The 26,621-nt window shown below is 46.9% G+C and overlaps 1 protein-coding gene across 4 annotated transcripts in view; it reads right to left on the bottom strand.

The window, feature by feature from the left end:
- Positions 1-26,621, bottom strand: part of KIDINS220 (kinase D interacting substrate 220) — a 1,499,978-nt gene that overhangs the window by 390,579 nt on the left and 1,082,778 nt on the right. For all 4 annotated transcript variants that reach the window (XM_069606010.1, XM_069606012.1, XM_069606011.1 and 1 more), the window contains exon 22: positions 8,575-8,719. In XM_069606010.1, the coding sequence (XP_069462111.1) occupies positions 8,575-8,719 (145 nt within the window). The remainder of the gene's footprint in view (positions 1-8,574; positions 8,720-26,621) is intronic.

Genomic DNA, 26,621 nt, shown 5'->3' with positions numbered 1-26,621 from the left:
GTTTGTGTGACAGCTAGGCTGAGTGAATGGGGGTTTTTCTGCATAAAAGCAGGGCTTTGGGGACTGGAACTTCAGAAGTCGCCACAGGACCTAAGAATCCGACGAGGGAGAAGCTGAGCCGACCTGCCACGACACCACCACCGGTGGAGCCCTGCTGGACCGCCTCACCACTTTTCCCCAACGACAGAGGAGATCTCCCGCCGGAGAGTCTTCTTCCTTTGACTGGTGGGGATAACCAGTTTCACCGTCTTTTCGCCTTCCCGACGTACCTCGGGGCCGCCTTGCCTGTGCCAAGCACCCCAGCAACCGGGATACCACGTTTTACCACGACCGCGAAACAAAGGTACCACCTTTAACCGGAAAACTCTGCGGCTGGTTTCTTCCCTGGTAGTGCAACGACCTTCATCTTTCCTCCAAGTCGAGATCTTCTCTTCCCCTGGACGACGACGCAACTTGCACCCACTGCCAGGAACAACTGCCACCGCTGGAGGATCCTTCCCACTTAAGGTACCGTGTCCGGCCTGGCTTCCCTTGCTACCGACTGTACGGGGTAGATTTAGCCCCCGGCTTTCGAACCTGGGTTAGCCTGGGACACCTTGGCTAAACTTTCCTAAGCCTCTCTAAACTCTTTTTGAACCCTCTGCAAGACTTTCTAAGCCTAGTGTAACTGTGTGATCTTGGGCGCATTTGTGCTCTGCTCTCTCTAAGAGTGGGCCCAGCCTTTGGACTTTGGCTCACTAGTGACTTTTGCTCTTCTGCCTTGCTAACAGTGTTCCTGAACCTTAGAGTGGTGTACCTTTCCATATTCTGTCTTTTTCCCTCCCTTTCTCACAAACTTATTAGAGTGCCATCTAGTTAAGCGCTCACCTCTGTATGAAAATAAGTGGTGTTTTACTGTGACTTACCTGATAAGGAAAAAGGGGTGTACATATTACAATAGTGACTGTGTTTAGAATATTTTACAACAATAGTGCTGGAGTGTTTCAAACCGTGTGTTTTTAAATAAATAATTATATACTTTGATACCAAAGCTCTGGTCAGTGTTTGCTTGTATTATTGTATCTGAGTGCCTATTGTGTATAATTTGCATGCTGTCTAACTCTTCCTGAGAGAAGTCTGACTGCTCAGCCACAGCTACCAGGTAAATCTGGGTCGTACACACTGCTACCAAGTGGGTTTACTGCCAACACCTGTAGTCTTAAATCTTTTGCAGTGTTCCCTAAGGGAACTGCACAGGTTTCTGCCTAACACTGGGGGAAAGGCTGTTGCCCTAAAACCTTTGTAGCAGTCTGAATAACCAGGCTTTAAGGTCAAGGATGAGGCGCCAGGAACATAGGAGCTGCTGACCCTGCCCTGTGTTTCTCTATCAAAACCTTTATCAACACTCGGAATGGAAGTTGGCCTACAATCGAGCATCAATCTATTTGTGAGGGCACGACTAAAGAGTAATAATGGTACTTTAGGTATTTTTGGTTGTAGAATATCTGTTAATGTATGCATCTGAACTTTCTCAGTTGCTGACAGTAACCCCAGGGTATCCACCACCTTAGATATAGACGACCTAAATGGGTCAAACCTAGGACCAACAACAAGCTCTTTGGTGCATGGTAGCAGTGTTTGCCCTTTTTAGGAGTTAAGGGTACTGGCCCTTTAAAGCGACTTTGAGCATAGTTTCCTGAAAAGTGACACTTCAGGGATGGAAGAGGAAGTAAGGAAGGGCGGCTCCTCACCTGCTTCGAGTAGTTGAGGTGGAGAGTTGTTACACTCTGAACAACGTGACCTCTTTTGCCACTTATGTGAAGAAGAAAAGGAATTAGTGTGGGGAGGAGAGAATTTTCTCGCGAGTGGTGATGCCACTTTTTGTTCTCTTTTCATTCCAAATGCAACCTATGCTCAGAGGAAGCCTGTGCCTTTGATCTGGAAGTCTTTTTAGTTGTCCCCTTAAAAGGTTTCTCCGAAACATTTCCATGAACTCCCTAACTGCCAATGGGTTGACATGATATGCACTCCATGTCATGGCTTTTTCCAAGGCAATATAGACAATGAGTGAGGGTCTGTGAAAGCCATTTAATAAATGGTCTTCCCGACAGGCAATAAAACCATCTGTAAAAAAAGTGACAAAAATGTTGAGGGGAAAAAAGCAACTAAGGAAAATGTCACTGGCAGCTTCCAGTATATATATGGATGACACTACTTCCAGCACTAGACGGCACCAAGGATCCATGATGGGGGATCCTCCAAGCAGTGCAGCGCCACCTGGTGGCTCTAGAAAACTTTCAGAGCATACAAGTTGTATTTCACAAGATGAGGAATCTGCTGGAGGAATGTAGCCATTATACAGACTGTGCTTGGTGAGATTACATCTGATCTAAAGAAATAAGGAGACATATGAGCTCACTCAAGCGGAACTAACCAATTTATCAAAGCAGCATGAGGTAGGGATGTAGCTATTACACAAATGCAATTTTTGAAAATAAATATAATTTAATTGTATTGTATTATACTTCTTAGCAATTGTTCCACAAGCGTGAAGCACATGCGCTGAAAATTGTTTAAATAGAATTTAATATCCAAGCTGTGATAAACGTAATTTAAGTCAGAACACCACAACAGAAAAAAGTCAGCATAATGAATAACTTTCTCACAACAACAGACATCAATATAAATAATTGCAGAGAAGAACAAGTTACTTCTTACCTGGTAACATCCTGGTAACGTCCCTCGAGTTGGTGTCCCTCGACAGCCTCCGTATCGGCGCCGACGTCATCATGCGTATAAATAGACTTGCGCAGCGTCCGTTGCTCAGTTCCGTTTTGAAGCTTAAGAGTAGCTGTGCATGAATTGGTTATTGACCTTGAAGGAGCGTAAACTGCAACCACAAGGGAAGTTTTACTGAGGGGATGGATAGGAGGGGCGATAAGGAATACGTCGGAGGAACATCCCATCGAAAGAATGTTACCAGGTAAGAAGTAACTTGTTCTTCGAAGAGACTGTGTCCACCGACGTATTCCTTATCTTGATAGACTCCGATAGCAGTGGTGTGTAAATGGAGGTGGGAGTAAAATTGTCATATTCCCCTTTAAGAGTGAACAGAGTGTAACACAGCTTTGCCAAATCTAGTCTCTTGACTAGAGGAGGAATCCAGATTGTAGAATTTTGTAAAGGTATGTGCGGACGACCATGTGGCAGCCGCACATATGTCTCAAATCGGTACCCATCTTTGGAGGGCTGAAGAGGCTGCGATACCCCTGGTTGAATGAGCCCTAAGATTTTTGAGGGGGCTTTTCCCTGCTAGTTTGTAACATTCTAGAATGGCTAGGATAATCCATCTGGAAATGGTCTGTTTTGTGATTGGCAATCCTAACTTGTGCCTCGTGTAACCTATGAACAGTTGGTCTGCTTGCCTAATCCTAGCAAGTCTGCTGATATAAAAACTCAAGGCTCGCCTGGGATCCAGCCTATGTAGCCTCTCTTCCTCTTTCCCTGGATGGGGAGGAGGATAGAATGAGGGTAAGGCTATCTTCTGAGTGATGTGGAATTCAGAAACCACCTTTGGGAGGAAATTAGGCTTCACTTGCAGGACAACTTTGTCTTTGTGAAAAATTGTATGAGGGTGTTTACAAGATAGGGCTTGTAATTCGCTCACCCTCCTGGCAGATGTCGAAGCCACTAATAAGACAGTTTTAAGGGTGAGAAATCTTAACGAACAAGAGTGGAGTGGTTCAAAAGGAATACCCATCAGGAAATTTAAGACTAAATTTAAGTCCCATAAGGGAACTTGGAACGGTCTCGGGGGATAGACATTGGTTAACCCCCTCAGAAATTGTATTACTAAGGGTAATTTGAAATATGATGGCTCCTCTGCAGTGCGCTTGAAGATCGATAGCGCTGCGAGGTAGCCCTTGATCGTACAAACTTGAAGACCTGAATTCGCCAAATAGAGTAGAAAGGATAACACCATTGGTGTACCAAATGAAAAGGGTTCAATATTCTTTTCTCTACACCAGCTGCAAAATTTGTTACAACGGCAGCGGTATAAAGTCTTTGTTGCTGGCCTTCTGGCAGAAAGCAACAACTCCATGACGTCATCTGGGAGGTCCCAATCCTTGTATCTCAATCTTTCAGAAACCAAATGTGAAGGTTGAGGGTTCTGATGTCCGGATGGAGAACCTGACCTCCCTTCTGTGAGAGAAAATCCTCCCTTTGTGGAAGACGAATCGGAGGGCAGATGGACATGTCCAAAAGGTCCGGGTACCACGTTCTCCTGGCCCAGTCTGGGGCAATTAGGATCATAGTCTTCTGGAATCTTCTCAACCTCCCGATCATCTGAGGAATGACAGGGACTGGAGGACACGCGTACAGAAGTGGAAACTCCCAGTCTACCACAAGCGCGTCCCCTAGAGCTCCTCTCGGGGGAAACTCCCTTGAACAAAACTGATCGCACTTCCTGTTGATACTGGTGGTGAACAGATCCACTTTGGGGAACCCCTCAAGTGCGAAGATCTCTTGAAGGACTTCCTGAGCTATCTCCCACTCGTGAGAGACTGTGCGCTGCCTGCTCAGAGCGTCAGCTGTCAAGTTCTTCTCTCCGGCTAAGTGAACTGCTGATAGAGCGATTCCTTCCTGAATTGCCCAAAACCAGAGCTGCATCGCCTCTCTGCACAGTGGCAGTGATCCTACGCCTCCTCTTTTGTTGAGGTAGTGCATGGCCACTGTATTGTCCGTCATTATTAGGACATTTTTCCCTTGTACAGATAGCAGAAAAGCCTTCAGCGCTAGTCTGATAGCTCTCAGCTCCAACAGGTTGATATGTAGTCTGACTCCGATAGAGACCAACGACCGCTGACGGTCAAGTCGTTGGCATGGGCTCCCCACCCCGTGAATGAGGCATCCGTGACTACTGTTATCTCCGGCCATGGTTGCCAAAACAGTTCTCCTTTCAAAATGTTCTCCCGACAGGCCCACCACTGAAGGTCTCAAGCCACTCTGTCCGGAACCTGAAGGAGATCTGTCATTTTTCCTGAGAATTGCGACCACTGAGTTCTTAGTGCCCACTGGAGAGATCTCATTCTCAGGCCTCTGGCACAAGGAAGATGCAGGATGCCATGAGGCCTAGCAACCTCAAAAAGTCAAAGGCTGGGAGACGTTGGGCATTTTGAAACTTGGTGACCATCTGCAGAATATCTTGAGCCCTCACCTCTGGTGGCGAGGCTTTCCCCAGGGAAGTGTCCAGGACCGCTCCGATGAACTGGAGTCTCTGTGATGGTATCATCTGTTACTTCTTTAAATTGAGGGAGAAGCCCAGTTGTGAAGGAAGTGGCAGACATAATCTAGTTGGATCTGAGCTTGTTCCGAAGATACTGCTCTGATCAACCAATCATCTAGGTAGGGGTAGACGTGGATCCCTTCCCTCCTTAGACTTGCAGCCACTATCGACATTAGCTTGAAGACCCTCGGGGCGGAGGTCAGCCCAAATGGCAGAACTCGAAATTGATAGTGAGAGTTGCCAATTGCGAACCTCAGGTATTTCCTGTGTTTGAGATGGATTGGCACATGGAAATAATCATCCTGAAGGTGTAGAGATACCAGCCAGTCCTGAAGCTGGAGGGCCTGAAGGATCTGAGAGAGAGTTACCATCTTGAACTTGTCCTTCCTGAGGAATTTGTTCAATTCTCGTAAGTCCAAGATGGGTATCAGTCCTCCGTCCTTCTTCGGTATCAAGAAGTAGGGGGAATACCAACCCTTGTTCCTCTCCGCTACAGGTACCGGTTCTATGGCCCCTTTCTCCAGCAGGTCTAGAATCTCCTGCAAAAGAAGCGGATCTGGAAACTTCAAAGAGTTGTTCCCCGGTGGATGACTCTGAGGTGTGCGTAGAAAAGGCAGGCAGTAACCTTGGGCAACTGTCTCCAATGCCCAAGCATCTGACTTAATAGCCTGCCATTCTGTCAGATGTTGAGTTAACATGCCCCCTACTGGTGTCATGTGAGGAGAGTCCTCAGAGTGGTTTAGAGGCGGCTGATGCAGATGCCGAGGGTAAAGAGGCACCTGCTGCTGCTGTGGCTTTTGTACTTTTACCCGTCCACCTCGGGTGAATTTCTTTTGGCCTCTTTGAGCCGGCTGTCCTCTGCCTTTTCCGAATGCGGAATAAAAACTAAAGGACCTACCTCTCCAAGAGGTTCCTGAGGGGCGATAGGGAGTTTGACGGATTGCAGCTCCAAGGGATTTTGCTGCTGCCTTGGATGTTTGTAACTTCTCTAGGCTGTCATCAGCCTTCTTACCAAATAAATAAGAGCCGTTAAAGGGCATATTCAAAAGTCTGGCCTGTACATCTGGAGCAAAACCAGACTTTCGCAACCACGCAAATCTGCGGATTGTAGTACTTGCCGCCATGGCCCTGCTGATACTGTCAGCAGAATCAATGCCAGTTTGAAGTGATTCGCACATTGCGTCTTTACCATCTTTAATGATGTTCAGAAAAGCTTCCCTTTCTTCTCCTTCCGGGAGGCAGTCAGCTGCTGATGGAGCACACTCCCAAAGTGTATGGCTGAATCTTGCGAGCGTACAAATAGCATTAATGGATTTAAGTGCTATGCTACACGCAGAAAAGACTTTTTTTGACATAGCATCAAATCTCTTATCATCCCTGTCTTGTGGAACAGTAGGGTATGCAAATCTACTGTTCGATGAAGTTGCTGCTTGAACAACCAGACTCTCTGGAGTTGGATGTTTGGACAAATATTCAGGGTCAGAAGCAGATAACAAAAAACTATCTGCCAAATATAGGGTAACTGCCGGGATAACCTCAGGAGTTTCCCAGTTGGACGATATTTTCCTCTGTAATGCAGTATGAAATAGAACCACAGGATTTTCCTGTGGGCCTTTAATTAAGATGTCTCTAAGATCATCTTGTTTAAAAGCAGGTGAAGGTGTAGACCAACCCATGAATTCTATTATTCTGGCCATTAAAGTTCTATAAGGGGTCTCAGCATTTTCCCCTGGGTCTGGTTTGGCAAATTCTACTTCTGGGGGAAGTATCTAACCCACTTGCATCATGCAAGGACTCTTGAAGGTCCTTCAACATATTATCTTCAGAGATAAATTCTTCTGGTACAGGTGTTGTAGTTCTCTGCAACCCAAAAGGTCTTCCCTGATCAGAATCCACCCCTTCTTCATAAATAGAGGACAAGGCTCTGAAATAATCTGACCTTGGAAAAGGCTTAAAACCCATTTCTAAAGCAGAAGGGGCCAAGCTTGTAGGGGCCAAGCTTGTAGTAACCGGTTGAGAAAACGTTGACGTTGTCGACGCGGAAGTCAAAGGCTTCGAAGAAACCGAAAAGGGCGTCGAAAAGGTATGAAGCGACCTCAAAGAACTCGAGAGGATCGGAATCCTACTCTCAGTCGTCGAGGTTATCGACGACATTCTCGAGGTCATGGTGGCAGCCCTCGGTATGACTACTGACTGCGAAGTAGTGACAGCCGTAGGTTTATCATTTATCGGAGTCGACATCGGCGGCGAGGACGGCGTCGATTCAACCGATCTATGCGTCGATAGGCCCTTCGATAATGGCGTCGATGACGCAGATTTATGAGCCGAAGGGGCCTTCGATGATGGCGTCGATGACACAGTCTTACTGCCTTTGCTCGAGGGTTCGTGACGCTCTTGGGCAGTTTCTTTCGCCGGGTGCAACGACTAGCAGCGTTTCGATTTTTCGGGTCTTTCACCCAGGGTATCACCTTTAGCCGTCTCTGAGGGGGTCGAGGGCGCTTTCTCGAAGACGCTAAGCATCGTTTTTTTTTGTGGGGCAGGTGACCCTTTCCGGGGAAACAGAAGAAGACGAAGAAAGGGAGATCTTCGACGCCTCTTTTTCGAATGTTTGGATCTCGAAGAGTGATGGGATCTGCTTCGAGACCTCGAACAAGAATGTTTCCTGTGACGGCGAGGAGAGGAATGTCTCGACTCTGCCGAGGAAACTTTCAAAGGAGTAGAAGTTTTAAGTCTTACCTCTTTCGAGCTTCCCCGTATGCTCCTTCAAGGCTTTCGCCGTCATGGACATGCAGTCCTCCCATTCTGAACAATGGTGCTCCGATCCCAGGCACCACAAACAGATCCTGTGAGGATCCGTCAACGACATTTTCTTTCCACAATCTCGACACTTTTTGAAGCCGGACCGTGGGGTCGACGGTTCAGATGAGGAAGCCATCGGAAAGAGTAAGATATGCTCGACAATAAGTAGAATCTACTTGAATAACGAACTGAGCAACACGATTCCGAGGCCCACGAAGTGCGGAAAAACGGAACTGAACAATGGACGCTGCGCAAGTCTATTTATACGCATGATGACGTCGGCGCCGATACGGAGTCTGTCGAGGGACACCAACTCGAGGGATGTCGACGCGCAGTGCCCTCTACTGAAAAAACTTTCCGAGTCCAGCAAGCTGGAAGTAAATCTATCAAGATAAGGAATACGTTGGAGGACACAATCCCTTCAAAGGATATTTATAGAACCTGTTTAGGGAACAGGCCTATACTACCACCCTGACCACCTAAATGGAATAGAAAGGAGACAAGCTCACCTGTAACTGAGACTATGTTGAGCAATCTCCTCATGGTCTGAGGACTGATGTCACTGAACCAGTCCTCTGTCACCAACATCTTGGTAAGATCAAAGGACATCTGGCGTGTGATCGTACGATGTATCTGTCTTCTTCTATATGTATCCTGTGAAGTAAACAAAAATATTTTGGAGTCATACAATGTTTTACAAAAATATGAAGAAACTGTTCCCATTTTAAAGTGTCCCGGGGACTGTAGAAGCCAGAATGATCAATCACTTAGGGATTGCATGATAGAAACATGTGTTTGACATATTTAAATATTTCCTTACATTTAATTATTGGACCATAATTTGTTGGGTGATCTTAATAATTTAACAATATGTTGTGCATGTATATGCTGCAGGTTGAAAGCCCAGCAAATAAAATTGCCATTTCGTTTGGTCTCTATGGCTACATATGTAGGGAATAAATAAAAGGGTGCGACACATTCAATTCCCAGAGTGCATTAATTTCTTTATCAGCAATGCTTAATGTTTAAAGCAAGAATAGTATTCTTGATGGCTTCCAAAATAACAATTTCATTTTTCACAAGACTGAAACAAATGATTCCTAGCACCTATTCTCCACCTATTCTTAACACTACATAAAGGAGTTCCAAACCAAACGTTTTATTCAATTGAGTCACCATTTCAACTGATCTCTATGGGACAATAACACTACCTACAATAACATGGTGTGCGTGGGCTCCCTGTATGCATATCATTGCCTCTGATAATTGTCACACATAGGGTTCATGTGATGAATGTCATCACTTCTGTCTTAGAGGTAGCTTCTCCCATGTGGCCTTGGAATGGCAACAGCCACCTGATCCTGACCCTGGGGGCAGCTATATGAGGGAGGACTGTATGGGAGGAGGTGCCCCTTAGGGAGAGGACAAAACATCATTGGAGAAAGTCACATACCCGCCGCCCCCCCACCCCTTCCCTTTTAGGATGTTCCCTCCATTCCTCATGCCCAGATGGCATATTGTAACACTCTAACACAACCACTTGCTAGGTCTACTTCAGGTATTCTGCAATATCACACAAGGAACACTGTGTCAACAACTGAGATGAGGAAGAGGCAATGAGTAGTGATGATCACTCCCAATGAATTCCAACAGCAGCTTCCTCAAAATCACACAAGGAACAGCATAGTAACAACTGACACAAGACAGAGGGACGGAGCAATGGAAATGACCAAGACCGGTAAATCAACACAGCGGTCTAGTCTTTGGTAGTTGTTCAGTCATGCCGGGAAGTTTAAATCTGCCACAGCTGATAAACAGCCGGGAGAGCTGCAGAGTTGTGCGGCGTCCAATGCGGACACCGGTCAGAACGCTGAGAAGAAGCATGCTGTGGAAAGTGGTGTGGAGGTGAATCCAGACAGCAGAGAGAAAAGCCGGAAGGCAGAAAGCCCGCTGCCCGAGAATGTGGGACAACGGGAACCGGAAAAGGTGCAGAGGATTACTGGACGCACGACAAGCCAGCAAACTGAAAGAAATAAAAGCAAAGAAATGCAAGAGACACTTAAAGTGCCCAGTAAGCCCAGGGAAGACGGACAGGCTACTGGGTTGCCTGAATGTTTGTACAGGTTCATGAAAGTAAAGCGAGAGACGCAAAGTAAAGCTTGTGAAGAGATTAACATTTCTGTGAACCATGATACGAACAAGTCGCTTAACCCATATCGCAGGAGAGAAAGCAAAGTTAAAGTGGATGGTCTTGGAAAAGGGGCAGAGACCTAATGTGTGAGAGAAGAAGCGAATATTGAAACAGACTTTAGCAAACCAGGCTCGATAGGCCAACATTGTGCAAATATTTCATGGATAAAAAGAAAAGTAACTGCATACAAGTCCTGGCAGGATAATATACCAGACAAAGTCAAGTGTGTGTAATAAGTTACAGTAGGAGGAGAACCTTAAGGACGATCCATGCCTTTGGGAGTTTGAATTGTTGTAAATGTGGAAAAGAGCCTGGCAGGGGAGTATAGCAGGTGTCCTGCAAGTCTGGGACCCGCACCCAAATTGTAATATAGTGAAAAGATAATCCCAAGGAGGATAGATGACCTTGGGATTTTGAACTGTCTTGAATGTGAAGAGAAACCTGGGGCAGGGAGCCATTTCCCAAAGAACAGTGAACAAACCAAGAGGAGGGAGTTATCCTCTTGGATTACAAGAAAGGCACACGTTACTTAATAACTAACATTTGTTCTCCAGCATGGGTCTGGCATGGATTCACATGCTCATGAATAAAGAATAAATAGCAGTACAACATTACACAACCACGGAAGGTGGCAAGGCTCAACAGAAGCAATACTCTTACCTCTGGAACAGACTCACCTCAAGCGAACAGGTTGCGTAGCACTGCTTGGCCTACTCTGGACTACTCTCTGGAATCCCTGTCTACGCAGCAGAACCTAGTGAAGGTGTGCGTGGACCTCCACGTAGCAGCCCTGCAGATGTCCAGCAGGGGCACACCAGACAGGAACGCCGTTGTTGCAGCTATCGCTCTGGTGGAATGGGCACTCGACGGCCGGGCAGCAGTTGGTTTGCCAACCAATGACAATGCGTGATGCGGCTGGAGAGCAACCTGGAGTTAGAAGCCTTGGACAAAGCCTTCCCATGGTTCGCAGGACCAAAGTTCATGAACCGTTGAGACGTCTTCCAAAAACTCTTGGTGCGTGCCACGTAGAACTTCAGAGCAGGAGCAAAGTCTAGTGAGTGCAAGGCCCTTTCAGCCGGTGACAAAGGCTTCGGGAAAAACACAGGCAACACCAAAGGCTTGTTGAGGTGAAATTCCGACTAAACCTTCGGCATGAAAGAGGGGTGCGCATGCAGCACCAACCTTGACTTGTGGAAAGTCAGATAAGGTTGTTTGCAGGATAAGGCCTGGATCTCACCTACCCTCCTGGCAGAAGTGATGGCCACAAGGAAGGCAGTCTTCCACAAGAGGAACTTGAGAGGGGCCTGATGCATAGTCTCGAAGGGGGGCCCCCCATGAGCCTCGTCAGCATCATGTTGAGTTCACACACCGGGGCAGAAGCCCTCACCGGCAGGAAAGATCGAAACAGTCCTTTGATGAACTCCTTGACGAGAGGCGAGACCAAAGAGAAGATCGTCCTGGAGACCTGGTGTAGCGGGAGATAGCCGCCAGATGTACCTTGATAGAGGCGTGCGCCAGTCCGGCCTTGGCCAAGGATAACAAGTACAGAAGAATCTGCGGGGCCGTGACCCTCAGAGGGATGATCATCTCCTACCGGCACCACGTAGCGAAACGCTTCCACTTGTGACCGTAGCACTTCAAAGTCGACAATGCTCTGGCCTTGGCAAGGACCTCCCTGCAATCCGCTGGCAACTTGTATCCTCCAAACTCTAGGGCTGCAGGAGCCAAGCCCTCAGGTTCAGTGACCCTGGGTCGTGATGCAGGATTGTGCCTTCTTCTCTGGTGAGAAGATCCGAGACCACCAGCAGTTTGACCGGCGGCGACGCTGACAGGCCAAGAATGTCTGGGTACCAAATCGGCCTTGGCCACGCCGGGGCGATGAGCATCATCCTGCATTGGCACTGTTTGAGTTGATTGATGACTCACAGCAGGAGAGGCAACGGGGGGGAGACGCGTACAGGATCAGGCCTTCCCACGCGAAGAAGAATACATCCCCCTTGCTCCTCGGCTGGTGAAACCTGCTGGCAAACGTCTGGAATTTGGAGTTTGCCGCCGTCATAAACAGATCGAACTGGGGCCTGCTGCCCCACTTGATGAAGATGTAGTCCACTTGGTCATGCCGAAATTCCCATTCGTGGCAGGAGCGCAACCCCCTGCTGTGGGAGTCGGCGATGGTGTTCTTGACTCCCGCCAGGTGAAATGGGACGAGGAATATCTCTTGTCCGATGGCCCAAAGCCACAAGTCCTGTGCCTCTTTGTAGAGCGCTGGGGATTGAGTGCCCCCCTGCTTCCTGATGTAGAACATTGTGGTGGTGGTGTCCTTGAAGATCCTCACCACCTTGCCCACTAGAGACAGAAGGAATGACTTGAGGGCCCAAAACACTGCCTGTAGCTCCAGGATATTGATGTACAGATCCTTCTCCGCCAGCAGCCACAGGCCTCTGGCGTGCAGACGTCCGGTGTGGGCTCTGCAGCCCTCCAGGGAAGCGCCCGTGGTAACCGTTTCCTGGTATGGAGGGTTTTAAAACCTTGTGCCCCGTGCGATGTTGGAGTAAACGACCCACCACCTTATCGTCCGACGGAACTCCTCGTTGAGCAGGATCTTGTCTGCGAAGCTTCCGGATACTTTAATCCAGCGAACATCCAGGAACTCCTGAAGAGGTTGCATCCGTAACCTGCAGATAAAGTAGATGCAAGATGACATCATGCCGAGCCGCGACTTGATGGTCCGCACTGTGGAAGTCTTCAGAGCCAATAGCCGTAGCACTTTCTCCAGCACGGCCGCCACTCTCTCCTCCGAGGGCGATGCTAGGCAGGAAACTGTTGAGTCAGACTCCTAGGAACAATGTGTTTTGCAATGGTGTCAAGCAGAACTTCGGATAATTGATGGAGAATACCAAATCTGTCAGAAGCTGGACGGTCGTCTTCATGTGTCCGACGGCTACCTCTCGTGAACTGGCCCTGATGAGCCAGTCGTTGAGTTACGGGTACACGTGCATCCCCGTAGATGCAGATGGGCTGCCACTGGTGGCAGGCACTTTGTGAACACCCTGAGGGTCGACTTCAGGCCTAAGGGGAGGGCCTCGAACTGGTAGTGCGGTCCCTGCACCACGAAACGTAGGAACTTTATGTGCTTCTTGTGAATGGGGACGTGGAAGTAGGCATCCTACAGGTCCAGCGACGTAAAGAAGTGTCCTTCCTCCAGTTGGCCGAGCACGTGCTGCAACGTGACCATCCTGAATTTTTGGGACTTGAGGTACGTGTGGAGATGCTGCAGGTCTGGAAAGAGCCTCCAGCCCCCGGTTTTCTTTTTGACTAAACAGTTTCTGGAATAGACTCTGGGGCCCCGGAGTCGTCTTGGATATAGCTCTATCACCCCTTTTCGTGGCATGGCCCGTACCTCCTCCAAGAGTTGATGTATGTGCTGCTCCTGCCGGGCCACAGGAGGGATCCGCGGACACTTGTGCTTTAACACCAGGGTATGTCCGTGGGCGAGAGCGTACAGCACCCATCTGTCGGTGGGGATCTTCTCCCACTCGTGGACGAATTCCATCAGCCGGCCTCCCACTGGGGTGCATGGGTAGGGGCCCAACGTCTTGGCCGGTTCAGCCCTGCTTTGGCGCCAGCGTCCCGTCTTGAGGGCGGCGACAGTGCTGATCACCTCCACTGTAGAACTTGGAATGGCCTCTGTAGGCCTCCTGGGTCGTAGACCTGGAGGTCTGGTGGTACAACAAGGAGAAACCTTTCGTCGACCTTCCTGACATTCCTCTGGAGGCGTGAAACGAAGAACGGCGTTGCTGGAGCATGCCCACGGCACGGGCTGTCTCTGTATCTGCTTTGATGGCCTGCAAGGACTCATCAACGGCCTTCCCAAATAGGTTATCTCCGTCGAAGGGCCTGTCCAGTACCCTTGCCTGGACCTTCTGGTGGAAATGTGTGGCCTTCAGCCTTGACGACAGAGGCAGACACCGTTCCCCATCTGCCGGAATCCTTTGTCGGCGATGTCCAGCACCACTGTGATGGCATGGTCTGAAGCCACCTCTCCCTCCTGGAAGAGGGCGATCGCCACCATCCTTTTGTTGTTGGGAAGGAAGTCCAGAATCGGGCCCAGCTTGTACCACAGTTCCCTGTCGTACCTAGCCAGGATCGCCAGCACGTTGGCTGCCTTGATGGTCGACGCAGTGGTGTAAATAACCTTCCTCCTCATGGCATCCAACTTCTTCCCCTCGCTGTCTGGAGGGACGGAGGACGGCGAGGAAGGGTTAGACTACCTCTTCCTCGCTGTTGGCGGAAAAAGGCTGTCATTGGCTGGGGGCAGTATGACCCAGGGGCCAGTGATTGCTTTAGAGGAAAAATACAGTTTGTAAGTGAAAATTTTTTCCTTTTACTGAGGATTCCTGGCCTGACGACGGGGAATATTCATGAGCATGTGAATTCATGCTAGACCCCATGCTGAAGAATGTGGGGTATTCTTTGTTTGAAATTTTCCTATTATAAAAAAGGAATGTGGGGAAGAGAGCCATTTCCTGGAACTGTGAACATTGTCCACTGGGAACGCTTTGGTTGGATGTATACCTCTGTGTTGGATTTGAACATTTGTGCACTTTGAAAACCAGAGACAATGGGCCTCATTACGAGTTTGGAGGTAGCCATGCTGTTTTTACCGGCATGGCTACCCCCAAACTCGGGTCCCGAAAAATGGGAATTACCGGGCCATTCCGAACTTTGCGAGCCCGGTAATTCCCATTTGCGGGACCCGGTACGTCCCCATTCCCATTTGAGCCCCCATTAATAACGGGACAGTTTCTACCATCCTGTTCTGCTAGCAGGTGCTGCTCTGCACGTCTGGTCTGACCAGGCGTACAGAGCGGCCCTGCGAGCAGAACTCGTAATGTGGCGGTAGAGTGGTAACGGTGCCGGCAGCATTCCCGGTGCTGTTATCACTCTACCGCCAGGGTTGTAATGAGGCCCAATATCCTTTGCACCTTAGACCCTTAGTCCCCTTAGACTCGGTTGAGGTGGGGAAATACCTCCTAGGTTAGGATTAGTGAGGCATTTTCCAGCACCCTTTTTGATTTAATAAAATGGTATGACCCCAATCATAAGCTCTCTATGTCCGTGTCTCATTCCTGACTCCTGACAGTTCATCATTTTGAAGTGGGTGCTAAAGAACACAATGTAAAAACATGCAGAGACAAGCCTAACTAAGCTTTTTTACATTTTGTGCCATTTTGGATTTATTTTCTCAACAAAGCAGCTATACAGAGCATACAATCTGATCCGTCTGCTTCCCACTGCTCCATGAATAAGAAAAAAACAGGCAATGTGTCTTCCACCCCACATTTCATTTTAATGTGGATGGAGAAGCTGGACTCACCAGTGATTAAACCTACTTATTACACAAGTAAATAACAGACGGAATCCATACGGCTGCTATGAATATATGGGAGTGACATCACTGCTGGTTTACTGGTCATAGTTTAATAGGCATGGGAACTGGGTATAGCTCTGATTCCCATGCCTTTTTACAACCCGAAAGGCCATCCCTACAGAGGGCTTTTGCTGGTCTGTTCGAAGGAATGTATAACCACAATCAAAATCAGCCTCAGTGTGCTATCTTGCGATGCACAATGCTCTCCATGTATGTGTATAGTGTGCAGGATCAGAAGAACACAGACTCTGAGGACATTTTGAATGTGATGTATTAAAAAATAATATGAAGGCCTAACTTTCCCTCGCTCTATGAGGTATTCCCTATTTATTTTACTAAGGTGCTCATCAGCCGCATTGGAATGTCCAAAAAGAATACGGCCTCCATCCAAAAACGAACACTATCTGACCCCATCACTTAGATTAACAGAAATGGTTCCTATGACTGATTTCTTGCGAGATACTTGGCAGAATCTATATGATATGTTGGGTGCGGACGCACTTAAATCACCTAATGCTTCTATTTGGTTTAACCCCAAAATTGAAGATCAGGGGAAAATGTTGTTTTGGTCAGAATGGTGTATGAGTGGGGTGAACTGGATTGGAGATATTTGGAATGACGGAAGATGGATTCCTGGGATGAACTTGAACTAAATGGAACATTATAGATTTTTCAGATGCAGATTACAGACGGCTGAAAAAAATCATTGGACAAGTTGAGTGGAGTGATGATGTGAATCTGGATATTTTGACTGCCAAGAGAGAATCTGGTGAGGGGTCTATTGCTAGTAGAGTCTATAAACAAATTGTTGCTAAATACAATGAAAATGTCAGCTTACAAGATGATTGGAGTAAAAGATTGGGCTTTGTTATTTCGTCAGAGATGTGGCAGGGCATGTGTGCAAATGTGAACCTATGTTTGCTGAAACTGTGAGAGATCAAGACAAATGAAAATTCTTCATAGAGTCTACTGGAGTCCTGAGCGATTGGAGAAGAGAGGTTTGTCGGACTCGAGCAAATGTTGGATTTGCTCAGGGAGGTAGGAACGATGGAGCACATGCTTTTGAACTGTGTACGTGTGTGTGACTTTTAGTCTGAAGTATGCAGTATTTGTTTGAGAGTGCTTGGAGAACATATTTATCTTCATTTCAAGACTATGGTACTTGCATGTGATGAAGTGTTGGATGTATTGTCAATTTTCCCCAAAAAATGGCTTCTCAGGGGAGCTAGGATATGTAAGAAAATTATTCTTCGTGGTTGGAAGTCTCGAGTTCTATTAGAAGACTGGTTTGAGGAGATGTATAATCTTGCAGACATGGAGAATACAATTTACAGAAGACCGTGGAAAATTATGTTTTTTGACAAAATGTGGGCTACATTTCTGGATATGTACTAGCTCCATCTTGATATTTTGATGTTAGGGGTAGGGAGGGGGATTGAAAATCTGATATTTTATTGTTTATGTTTTGAGATATATTTGTGAGTTCCTATTCATTACTACTGTTCTAATGCTATGTATATTTATGAGTATAAATAAAGAATTAAAAAAAAGAAACATAACTAATGGATTGCGGAAGATAGATGGGGCAAGCAGCTAGAGTAACTGCCAAATTGTAATAGATTGAAACACCTTTGAAATGTTAGAATATCTTATCTTTAGCTAAATGTAGCATAGCACCGCAGGAAAATATGCTCAAATGTCTCATTTAATGGCCTTGGGGCCATGCTGACTATTATCATCTGGGCTATCATTTCCTTAATGGCTTTAACAGCCAAATGTACTTGTTATCATTCATTAAAGAACACAGTGGCTCTCTCTCTCTCCAAAAAAAGGAAAATATTCCGATTTGTTAATGTTGACTCAGCCTTTTTTACTTCCATTCCTCTCAGGGAATGTTATTCTTTTTCTCGAGTTATCACAGTTAAAGTTTAACAAAAAGATCTTGTTGTCATTCGCTTTCTTTTCAGGGCACAGTCTTAGTCTCTCTCTATAGGTCACAGTTCAAACTTTAAAAGTTTGCTTTTACAGTTTTTCATTGGTATGGAGACGATTTCACTGACTCATATAATAATAATTTGTTGCTTTCCCGTGCGTCCCCGGTTCCCCGTTAATTTCTTTATGATTAGGGACTGTCTCTGGTATCCTGACGGTTTGTTCTTCTCCTTCGATTCTCTGTCGCACCAGCGATGCGTCCATCTCTGCGTCTCAGTCGGGCGTTCAGCACTCTTCCTCTCGGTTATTTATCTTTCCAAAGGGGAGGCGTGCCACTTGCTGGGGGCGGTATCGTAGCTATTCTTAAAGTGAACTGCGCACCACAACTCTCGGGGTTGCACCACCACCAGCTCTCAAGCTCCACATTAGCTGGCTTTGCTGCGGCTCTTGGTTACGCGGCTCTCTCAGCGTTCCCTTCACTGCTTACCAGAAACTTTGTGCATCGCGGAATCCAGCGCCCTGCTGCGGCTCCGCCTCCTCTCAAGTTTGCATTCGCAGGAAACGTCCCTTGCTTTGACATATGTTCCTCTTGCACTCCTCCTCCTCCTCTTCTTGAAAAGTCTTCAACCTTTAATCAACTCATCTCAGTGAATGGTTTGTTTTCAATTAAAGGAACAGTTTCTCTTTCTTCAGGATAACGTCGGTTTGCATCTTATTTGGCACAGTCTTGTTACTTGGCATTATTTAATAAGTTTGACAGTCCCATGTATGCCATCAGGGAGTTACTCACAGGAACGTAAGTCCATGTACCGTAAAGGGGAGTATTTCCCGTGAGATCCCAATGCCATTATCATAGGAATTTTAAAATCACAAAACTATTGATCAATAATACCAAAACAAACTTCTCTGATGACATTGTGTACATGGCCAAACCCAAGGACATATGCCTACAGATCAGACAATCAACGAAATTGGGGCAAGGGCTTGTACGTTTGTTTTATAAATACACATAAGGCCCTTAGTGTGAAAAAGAACATACATTCAATAAGACAAAAAAAGATGGAAAACTGAAACAATATTCGTAAAAAGATCAGACTAAAACAATTCTATGACAAGACCGGAGGCGATCATTATGCTTTATCTTCTTTAATACTGCTTAACACAGCTTTTCAAATCATGTTCATTCAAAACCTTTTATTTTTTATTTTTAAACAAGAAATGTAAAAATCAACTCAAAATGTATCAACATGGATCCTTATAACTGGATCACGGCCTGTCTTTACTACAAGTCCCATGATGCTCTAGGTAGCCTGTAGTCCCAGCCTCCATGTGAACCACCAATAGGGAACCACTCCCTAGTATAAGTCCTCCTCTGCCTAGGTCCTTTCCTCTCTTCTTTTTGCTGCTCACACAGCTAAGTACTTTTCTTCAGCCTTTCAGTGCTTTATTTTCTGTACATGTAAATTTATTGTATTAGCAGCGCATATATGATTTGTTAATATAATATGACAGGCAGCGTTGTAATTCGAGCGCGCGCTCGGTAGTAATGAAGGAAAACGAACGCGATATTTCTTCGTGATAATAGCACAGGTCAGAGCAGGGCAGCGCCCCGCGAGCGTCATCGCCCGCACTAGGGGCCCGCCCGCCTCCTCAGCACATTATCGGCAATCTCCTCAGGCCGCGGGAGCCCGGCCCTGAACGCGGCAGTGGCGCCGTGGAATTACCGGCACTCAGCTTCTGCGCATGCGCACAAGGGAGTTCGATTCAGTTAACGGTCGAATCTCCCTGTGGGAGCGTCGGAGGCATTTCCCCAGTGCAGGAGTCTCGTTTTTTCACCGGAACTAGCACAGCTACGTTCCGCGGCCGCTAGCCAGAGGCAGCATTATAAAAAAAAAAATTTAAAAAAAGTTGATATACTTTTCGAATCTTGCGGCTTACATTTACCTGGAGGAAAGCTCCTCCTGTGTGGCTCCCTTGGATATTGAAGGAGACTCCCATAACCAAGTCACACCAAGCTTTGGAAGATCAGCCTTTCAAGCAAGTAATATGGCAAGTGATATTGGAGATGAATACTGGGAAGAGCAATATGAGCATGAAGGGGAAAGGCATGAGGAGGAGAGAGACCTCTCTCTCAGCTTCAAGAGAGTTCTAGGAGACTCTCTGACTAGAGCAGTAGCTCAAGATGTTCAACCACTACAAGATAGACTCCAGATACTGGAGGGTTTACTGGGCACTAAAGCTGGCGTTCAAGAAGACCCAGGGGAAGGGACCTCCACAAGACCTCTGGAGAAAGATAATAGGGGGCGTAAAGCGGCCCGGAAGAGGAAGCACTCTTCTACCCCCCCCCCCCCGGGCTCTATCAGGGGACAAGATGAACAGCCCCAGGAGGCAGCTGACGCTTTCTTTAGGCTTAGAAAAGCTTTTTTGGCGAGATCAGCAGTGCCAAGCCTCGTACCCCCATCCCCAGGGGCGGATAATGTGGGGAAGGAGTGTTCCTCGTCGGATAGTGAAGATTAAGTGGAAGAGGACGAGAGCAACCCGAGCACTCTGATCCAACCCAGTTCAGGAAAGAGTACAGCCAGCAAGGTGGAGGCCACCCCTGATGAGGACATATCGGATATGTTCGAGCCGGATGCTATTAGGCACCCGCGCTCTACGGAATGGACCCCTTCTCCAAGGGTAGCCATTTATATGGCTCAAAAGATACGCAAACCGCTTGAAAAAGAAACGAGATTTCGGCTCAGGTCAGAATGCCCCCGGCCAGATTTGAACGGGAAAGTTGCCGAAACTCCCGAGTTAGACCCCAAAAATGCTCACATTCGTGACCAAAGCGAATAAAGACATAAGGAAGGGCATGGACCGGGCCTGGCGTTCCTGCCAAGCTAAGGTACTGGACCTTACAGGGCCCATTGCGAAGATTATGGATCTCGCGGAGAGAGCTAAGGACACTGGAGAGCCAGTAGATACGTACGTACTAGCTAATTGGGCTCAGCGAGCCGTATGCCTTTTAGGCAATGCTAATGCAGCGCTTTCAGCAGAAAGGAGACGATCTACGCTGCTCAAAATAGATAGCAAACTAAGTGACTTAGCTTCATACGAAGCGGGAGAAAGCGCTCAAGGTCTGCTCTTTGGGGATACCTTCGTAAAAGAAATGAGCAGGTTCGTGGGCACATACACGGCCCTCGAGAAAGCTCAGACAGCTATTAAGAAGGTTTTTCCCGGGCGTGTTTTTGCCGGGGCCGGTCGATTCAGAGGCCGCTCGACCGGCTGGTTTAATTCCAACAGAAGGCCACAGGGACCGAGAGCACAGTATTGGGAATCGCGACAGCAGGACGCCTTTTTCCCAAATAGAGGCAGAAGCGGTAGAGGAAGACGCGGAAGAGGCTACTCCAGGCATCAGTCTAACAACTCAGGTGAGAGTACGCAAAGCAATATACCCACCGGTAGGGGGCAGGACAGCGCTTTTTATGCACAACTGGCGAGAGCTTTCAGCAGATGCTTGGGTTCTCCAGACCGCGCAAGGCTACAGGCTAGACTTTGTAAATTACCCCTGCCAGAAGAGAATCCCACCGCGCTTGCTTTGTTCAGCAGCAGAGGCGACATTACTAGACAGGGAATTGCGAGAGCTAGCTCAGAAACAAGCCATAGAGAAAGCACAGCCTCATTCGACAGGTTTCTTGAGCAACATGTTTTTAGTCCACAGGAAGGGCAAAGTCCGACCCGTGATAAATCTGAAAGAGCTGAACAGCTGGCTAGTCTACAAACATTTCAAGATGGAAGGAGTCCATCTGCTTGCAGATCTGCTCAGGACAGGGGACTGGTTAGCACGGTTAGACCTGAAGATCGCATATCTGACAGTTCCCGTGGCCTCCCAGGACCGCAAGTTTCTCCAGTTTACTTGGAGGAAGCAGAGGTGGCAGTTCAAGACATTGCCGTTCGGCCTAGCATCAGCCCCGCGGGCTTTTACGAAGCTAATGAGACCTCTGGCAGCGGCCCTCAGAGACGAAGGTGTTCGGATGATCATCTATCTAGACGACATCCTTTTCATGTCCGAAAACAGAGAAAGGCTAGTCAGCCAGGTTCAATGGGCAAGCAAGCGCATTGCAGAATTGGGTTTCCTCATCAATATAGAAAAGTCGGATTTAATACCCAGCAGAAGGATAGAGTTCCTGGGTTTTGTGATAGACACGAGGAAAGCTTCCCTGGAACTTCCTGTAGCCAAGATCAGAGCGATAAAGAAAGATCTAAGGACAGCTCTGAAGAAGCCGGTTATATCGCTTCGCAATCTAGCCAGGATAGTGGGTCTCCTAGCAGCATCTATACAAGCGATATTTCCGGGCCCCTTGCATTATCGAGCCCTTCAGAGGCTCAAGATACGATTCCTTCAGAAAGGTTGGAGGTATCACCGCTTAGTCCCGCTAGACGCAGACAGCAAAGCGGAGATTCAATGGTGGCTCAGCAATATGGAAGCCTGGAACGGCAGAGCAATTTTCGGAGACACTCCAGAGATGGTCATAGAGTCGGATGCCAGCAGATCCGGCTGGGGAGCGAGATGCGGTCTCATCGAGACCGGAGGAAAATGGTCAAAAGGAGAGTTAGACATGCACATAAACTGCCTAGAGCTGTTGGCGGGCTCATTCGCAGTAAAAGCATTTACCAAAGATCGAGCGAGAAGCTGCATCCTCCTGCGCCTGGACAATATATCTGCAGTGAGGAACATCAACAAACTAGGGGGCACGAAATCCAAGATGCTAGCCGAGTTAGCAAAGGATTTCTGGCATGCTTGCTTGGAAAAGGAGATAGCAGTGAAAGCAGAGGATCTTCCGGGAGCAAAGAATACAGTCGCGGACTGGAACTCCCGATATCTAACAGATTCCAGCGATTGGAAACTGCACGAATCAGTCTTCAAGAAATTGCAACAGAGATGGGGTCGCTTAGGTATAGATCTGTTTGCTTCGAGACTGAATGCCCAACTGCCGAAGTTTTTCAGCTGGAGACTGGACCCAGACGCATCTGGGACGGATGCGTTCATGCACGATTGGAGGGGACAAGTTCTTTATGCTTTTCCCCCCTTCGTGATGCTGGCGAGGGTCCTAGCGAAGACGTGCAGAGAAGGAGCGGAGCTAGTGATAGTGACACCAGAATAGAAGTCGCAAGCATGGTTTCCAGTTCTGATGGAACTTTCTATGGATTTCCCGTTGAGGATTTCCCACAGGACAGATCTCCTAGTCAATCCGAAGGGCGAATATCATCCGCTGATTCAGAACAAGACGCTGCATCTCCTAGCGTGCAGAATTTCAGGCGCAGGTGGTGCTTGCCTGGCCTTTCAGAGCAAGCTACAGAGCTTATCAAGGTTTCATGGGCCCCTTCCACGATCAGGAGCTATGATTCCGCTTGGCGAGCCTGGGCTAGATGGTGCAGGGGGAGGAGTACTTCTCCCATTTCAGCTCCTATAGAACATGTTTTGAACTTCCTAGCAGCTTTGACAACCAGCGGTAAAGCTTTCAGGACAGTGGGGTGTACAGGTCAGCCATTTCGGCGGGACACGATCACATAGATGGGAATCCAGTAGGGGAACACCCAGCGATAACTAGACTCCTTAAAGGAGTGAAACTTACTAAACCTCCTTTACCTAAATATGCAGCACTATGGGACGTTAACAAGGTCCTACAATTGTTCAAACTGTGGCCCCAGAACGACCTTTTATCGAGCAAACAGCTATCAGGCAAGTTAGCCACTTTACTTTGCTTAGTATCCTGCAGGAGAGTATCAGACGTGAAGGCCCTAGAGGTAGATAGAAAGATCTTTTATCCAGAGGGCATAGCGTTTAACTTGGTGCAGCGTACCAAGACAAATTCTAAAGTAATTAATGACCCATATTTTCCAGACAATAGCAAGCTTTGCGTAGCGCGATGCATTAAGTGCTATGAAGCAGCGACAGCAGCGCTTAGACCTCATGGCGTCACACAGCTGCTTATTGCGCGAAGAAAGCCCTTTAAGGCAGTAGAAGCGTCGACTATTGCCAGATGGGTGAGAGAGATTATGGATCTAGCTGGCATAGACATTTCTGTCTTCAGGGCTCATTCGACCAGGGGATCAATGGCTTCGAGAGCTTTTGCAGCCGGAGTTCCGCTGCAGGAGATCCTCAAGGCGGCGGACTGGTCGAGTGATTCAGTTTTCAGAACTTTCTATTTCAAGCCTCTAGAGAACATGGCATCAGCAGTGATTGAAAGCTTTGAACAAGCATAATGATCGCCTCCGGTCTTGTCATAGAATACAGATTGCCAAAGCGCATAGCACAGGAAGTCTTGATTCTATTAAAGACACGGAGGCGATCATTATCCCTCCCTAAAGGAATGTCGCACTGTATAAATTGGACAGTTGTTTCATTAACCTGATGTTTCTCCTTAAGAATAGGAAGCGAATTCCCCACCCTAACATATCCTTTTGGTTTTTATTTAAGAGGAAGGCATGAAAAACTCAAGAGAGTGATGCAATATTATTTTCGAGAGAGGAATCCACCGCTCCAGACAGGCAGGAAGGAAGATGCCAGTTCAGGAGAGTAAGACTTTTAAAGACAAGTGCAGGAAGAGCATCAGAAAAGAAGAGGAAAGGACCTAGGCAGAGGAGGATTTATACTAGGGAGTGGTTTCCTATTGGTGGTTCACATGCAGGCTGGGACTACAGGCTACCTAGAGCCTCATGGGACTTGTAGTAAAGACAGGCCGTGATTCAGTTATGAGGATCCATGTTGATAAATTTTGAGTTGATTTTTTCATTTCTTGTTTAAAAAAAGAAAAAAAAAAAGGTTTTGAATGAACATGATTTGAAAAGCTGTGTTAAGCAGTATTAAAGAAGATAAAGCATAATGATCGCCTCCGTGTCTTTAATAGAATCAAGACTTCCTGCACTATGCGCTTTGGCAATATTTATTATTTTATATAGAAATATGTTTGACCTTTGCTTGGAAATGAACTATACAGAAACATGAAGTTATAGCAAGACACAGTCAACTTGGTACTCTGTGGATAGAGTGACTGGTCACAAAACATTCTTATGAAAACGCAATGCTGCTCATACAATGCCTCTTAAGGTTCAATGGAACAGTGCATGATCATTATTTACCACTCTTCTGTTTGTGCAGATCAAATGACAGTGCTATTTTTGGCCTATAGCTTTCTGTAGACCACCCATGGATACAGGATTTCGTCAGCTGGCCCTTATGCTGTCAAAGGCTGGCCCATTCACATGGTGACCTGCCCATGCTGTCAATTTGTGCTGAGCAATTTGTTAGTTGTGGATGACTAGTTGCTGCTTAATTACTGGCTATTATATTGGATACAATTATTTGGACATAGCTGAATTTATGGTGCTTAATATGTCTGTATTCTGAATGTTTAACATCCAACATGTGTTGACCCTGCAGGGAGCGAATGGTGGTGATGATGAATGTCATGATTTTAATATTCTGCATTCTGGAGGCTACGTTTGAGGGTTTGACTCCTTTGGGCACATCAGGTACATCGACTGTTCCAGCTTACATTTACTGTGTCCGGAATTCAGCATGTATGGGGGTTTATTTTCATGTAAGAATTTGCTTCCATCAGCGGAAGAAGGGACCAGCTTGCCTCCTCCGCTCCTGTGACGATCAGTGTTTTGCCTGTGGACCATGATGTATTCCAGACAAAACAGAATGCATGGCAAATATGTATAACATGAAGAATGATAAGGCTACATTTAGATAATCTTTCAATTGTTGCCAAAATATTCGCTCTAGCTTTTGCAAAGTGTTGGCATGCATCACTCAGATGGTTGCATCTCAAGTGTTTTTAAAGAATGGATGCCCTCTGGATGTTTGTTAGCTGAACTGTACTAATTTCAGATCCTGCGGAAGTAGGTCTTCTAGGTGCTTCACTTTTATTCTAATCGTGGGTTTGAACACATTTTCAGTAATATGGACTGCTCATCCATGGAGGATCATTCAACATTCTGCAGCCTAAGAAGCAAGCTGGGTTTTAGTATGAGCACTTACGCCGTGGGCCAAGTCAGATCAAACTTTTTCTTTGTTTTTGCTGGATCATATTTTCGAAGCAAACAGCAGTCTTTCTTATGCACTCTGGGGTAGGCAAACAGCTCTGTCTTTTACACACCCGCCGCCAGGTAGGAGCTAGGTAAGTGCAGGATTCTTTTCTCAAAATGTTCTATCTGCGTCCGATAATTTTCCAACATTTGCTTCTGTCCCCCAGATTTTGATGCCATAAACCGAGATACCTCCCACTTTTGCTTCATACACTGCTGTGATGCAGTCTGTGTTTTATTAGATAAAGTGATGGCCTTTGCTGCTGTCCTTCGTTGGGATTTTATCTTCTCAATGTAGGGTAGCCAGAAAACGCTCTCTAAGATATTTACAGCCAGGTAACTGACATTTCTGCCCCTCTCCAATTTAGTTTCTTCAATGAAAATGCCCATTTTCACAGCCCCTTTTTTGGGATCTGCCCCAGGCCGTCCACTTGGATACCTCGTCCTTGGCACTTAAGGGGTTAATCAAACAGAAAACGTTAGAAGGCATTGAATGGCGAAATACCAAAAAAGTCCTTGGCACTGGGGGGGAAAACCCATGGCAGTTAAAAGTTTAAAATAAGTAACCTATTAAGGTTCAAACAATTATAAGTACAGTTCAAGTGAGTTCTTTAGAAATGGCTGTAGTGTACGTAAAAAAATACTGAAGGGTCTATAAAAGATCTAACTCAATACAAGTGAATTTATTGAACTAACAAATTACTTACAAGCAAAGTTTAAGGTCCTATGGTGGAAACGGAAAAGGTTTGAGAAAACATGATTTCATCCCTTCAGAAACTGGAACACCATCAGCACAGGTAAGAGGAACCCTTGATCACATGTCTTTTTTAACCGTGACAGTGCCGCAGGATACCCTTTAACCATGCAGATGTTCAAATCTGCCTTGGCTAATGACAACAATAATTTCAGAACCGTACCATTGG

Source organism: Ambystoma mexicanum, chromosome 4p, assembly GCF_040938575.1.
Source record: "Ambystoma mexicanum isolate Mex_15411 chromosome 4p, UKY_AmexF1_1, whole genome shotgun sequence".
NCBI classification, from domain to species: domain Eukaryota; kingdom Metazoa; phylum Chordata; class Amphibia; order Caudata; family Ambystomatidae; genus Ambystoma; species Ambystoma mexicanum.
This window is presented reverse-complemented; position numbering and strand designations above follow the sequence as displayed.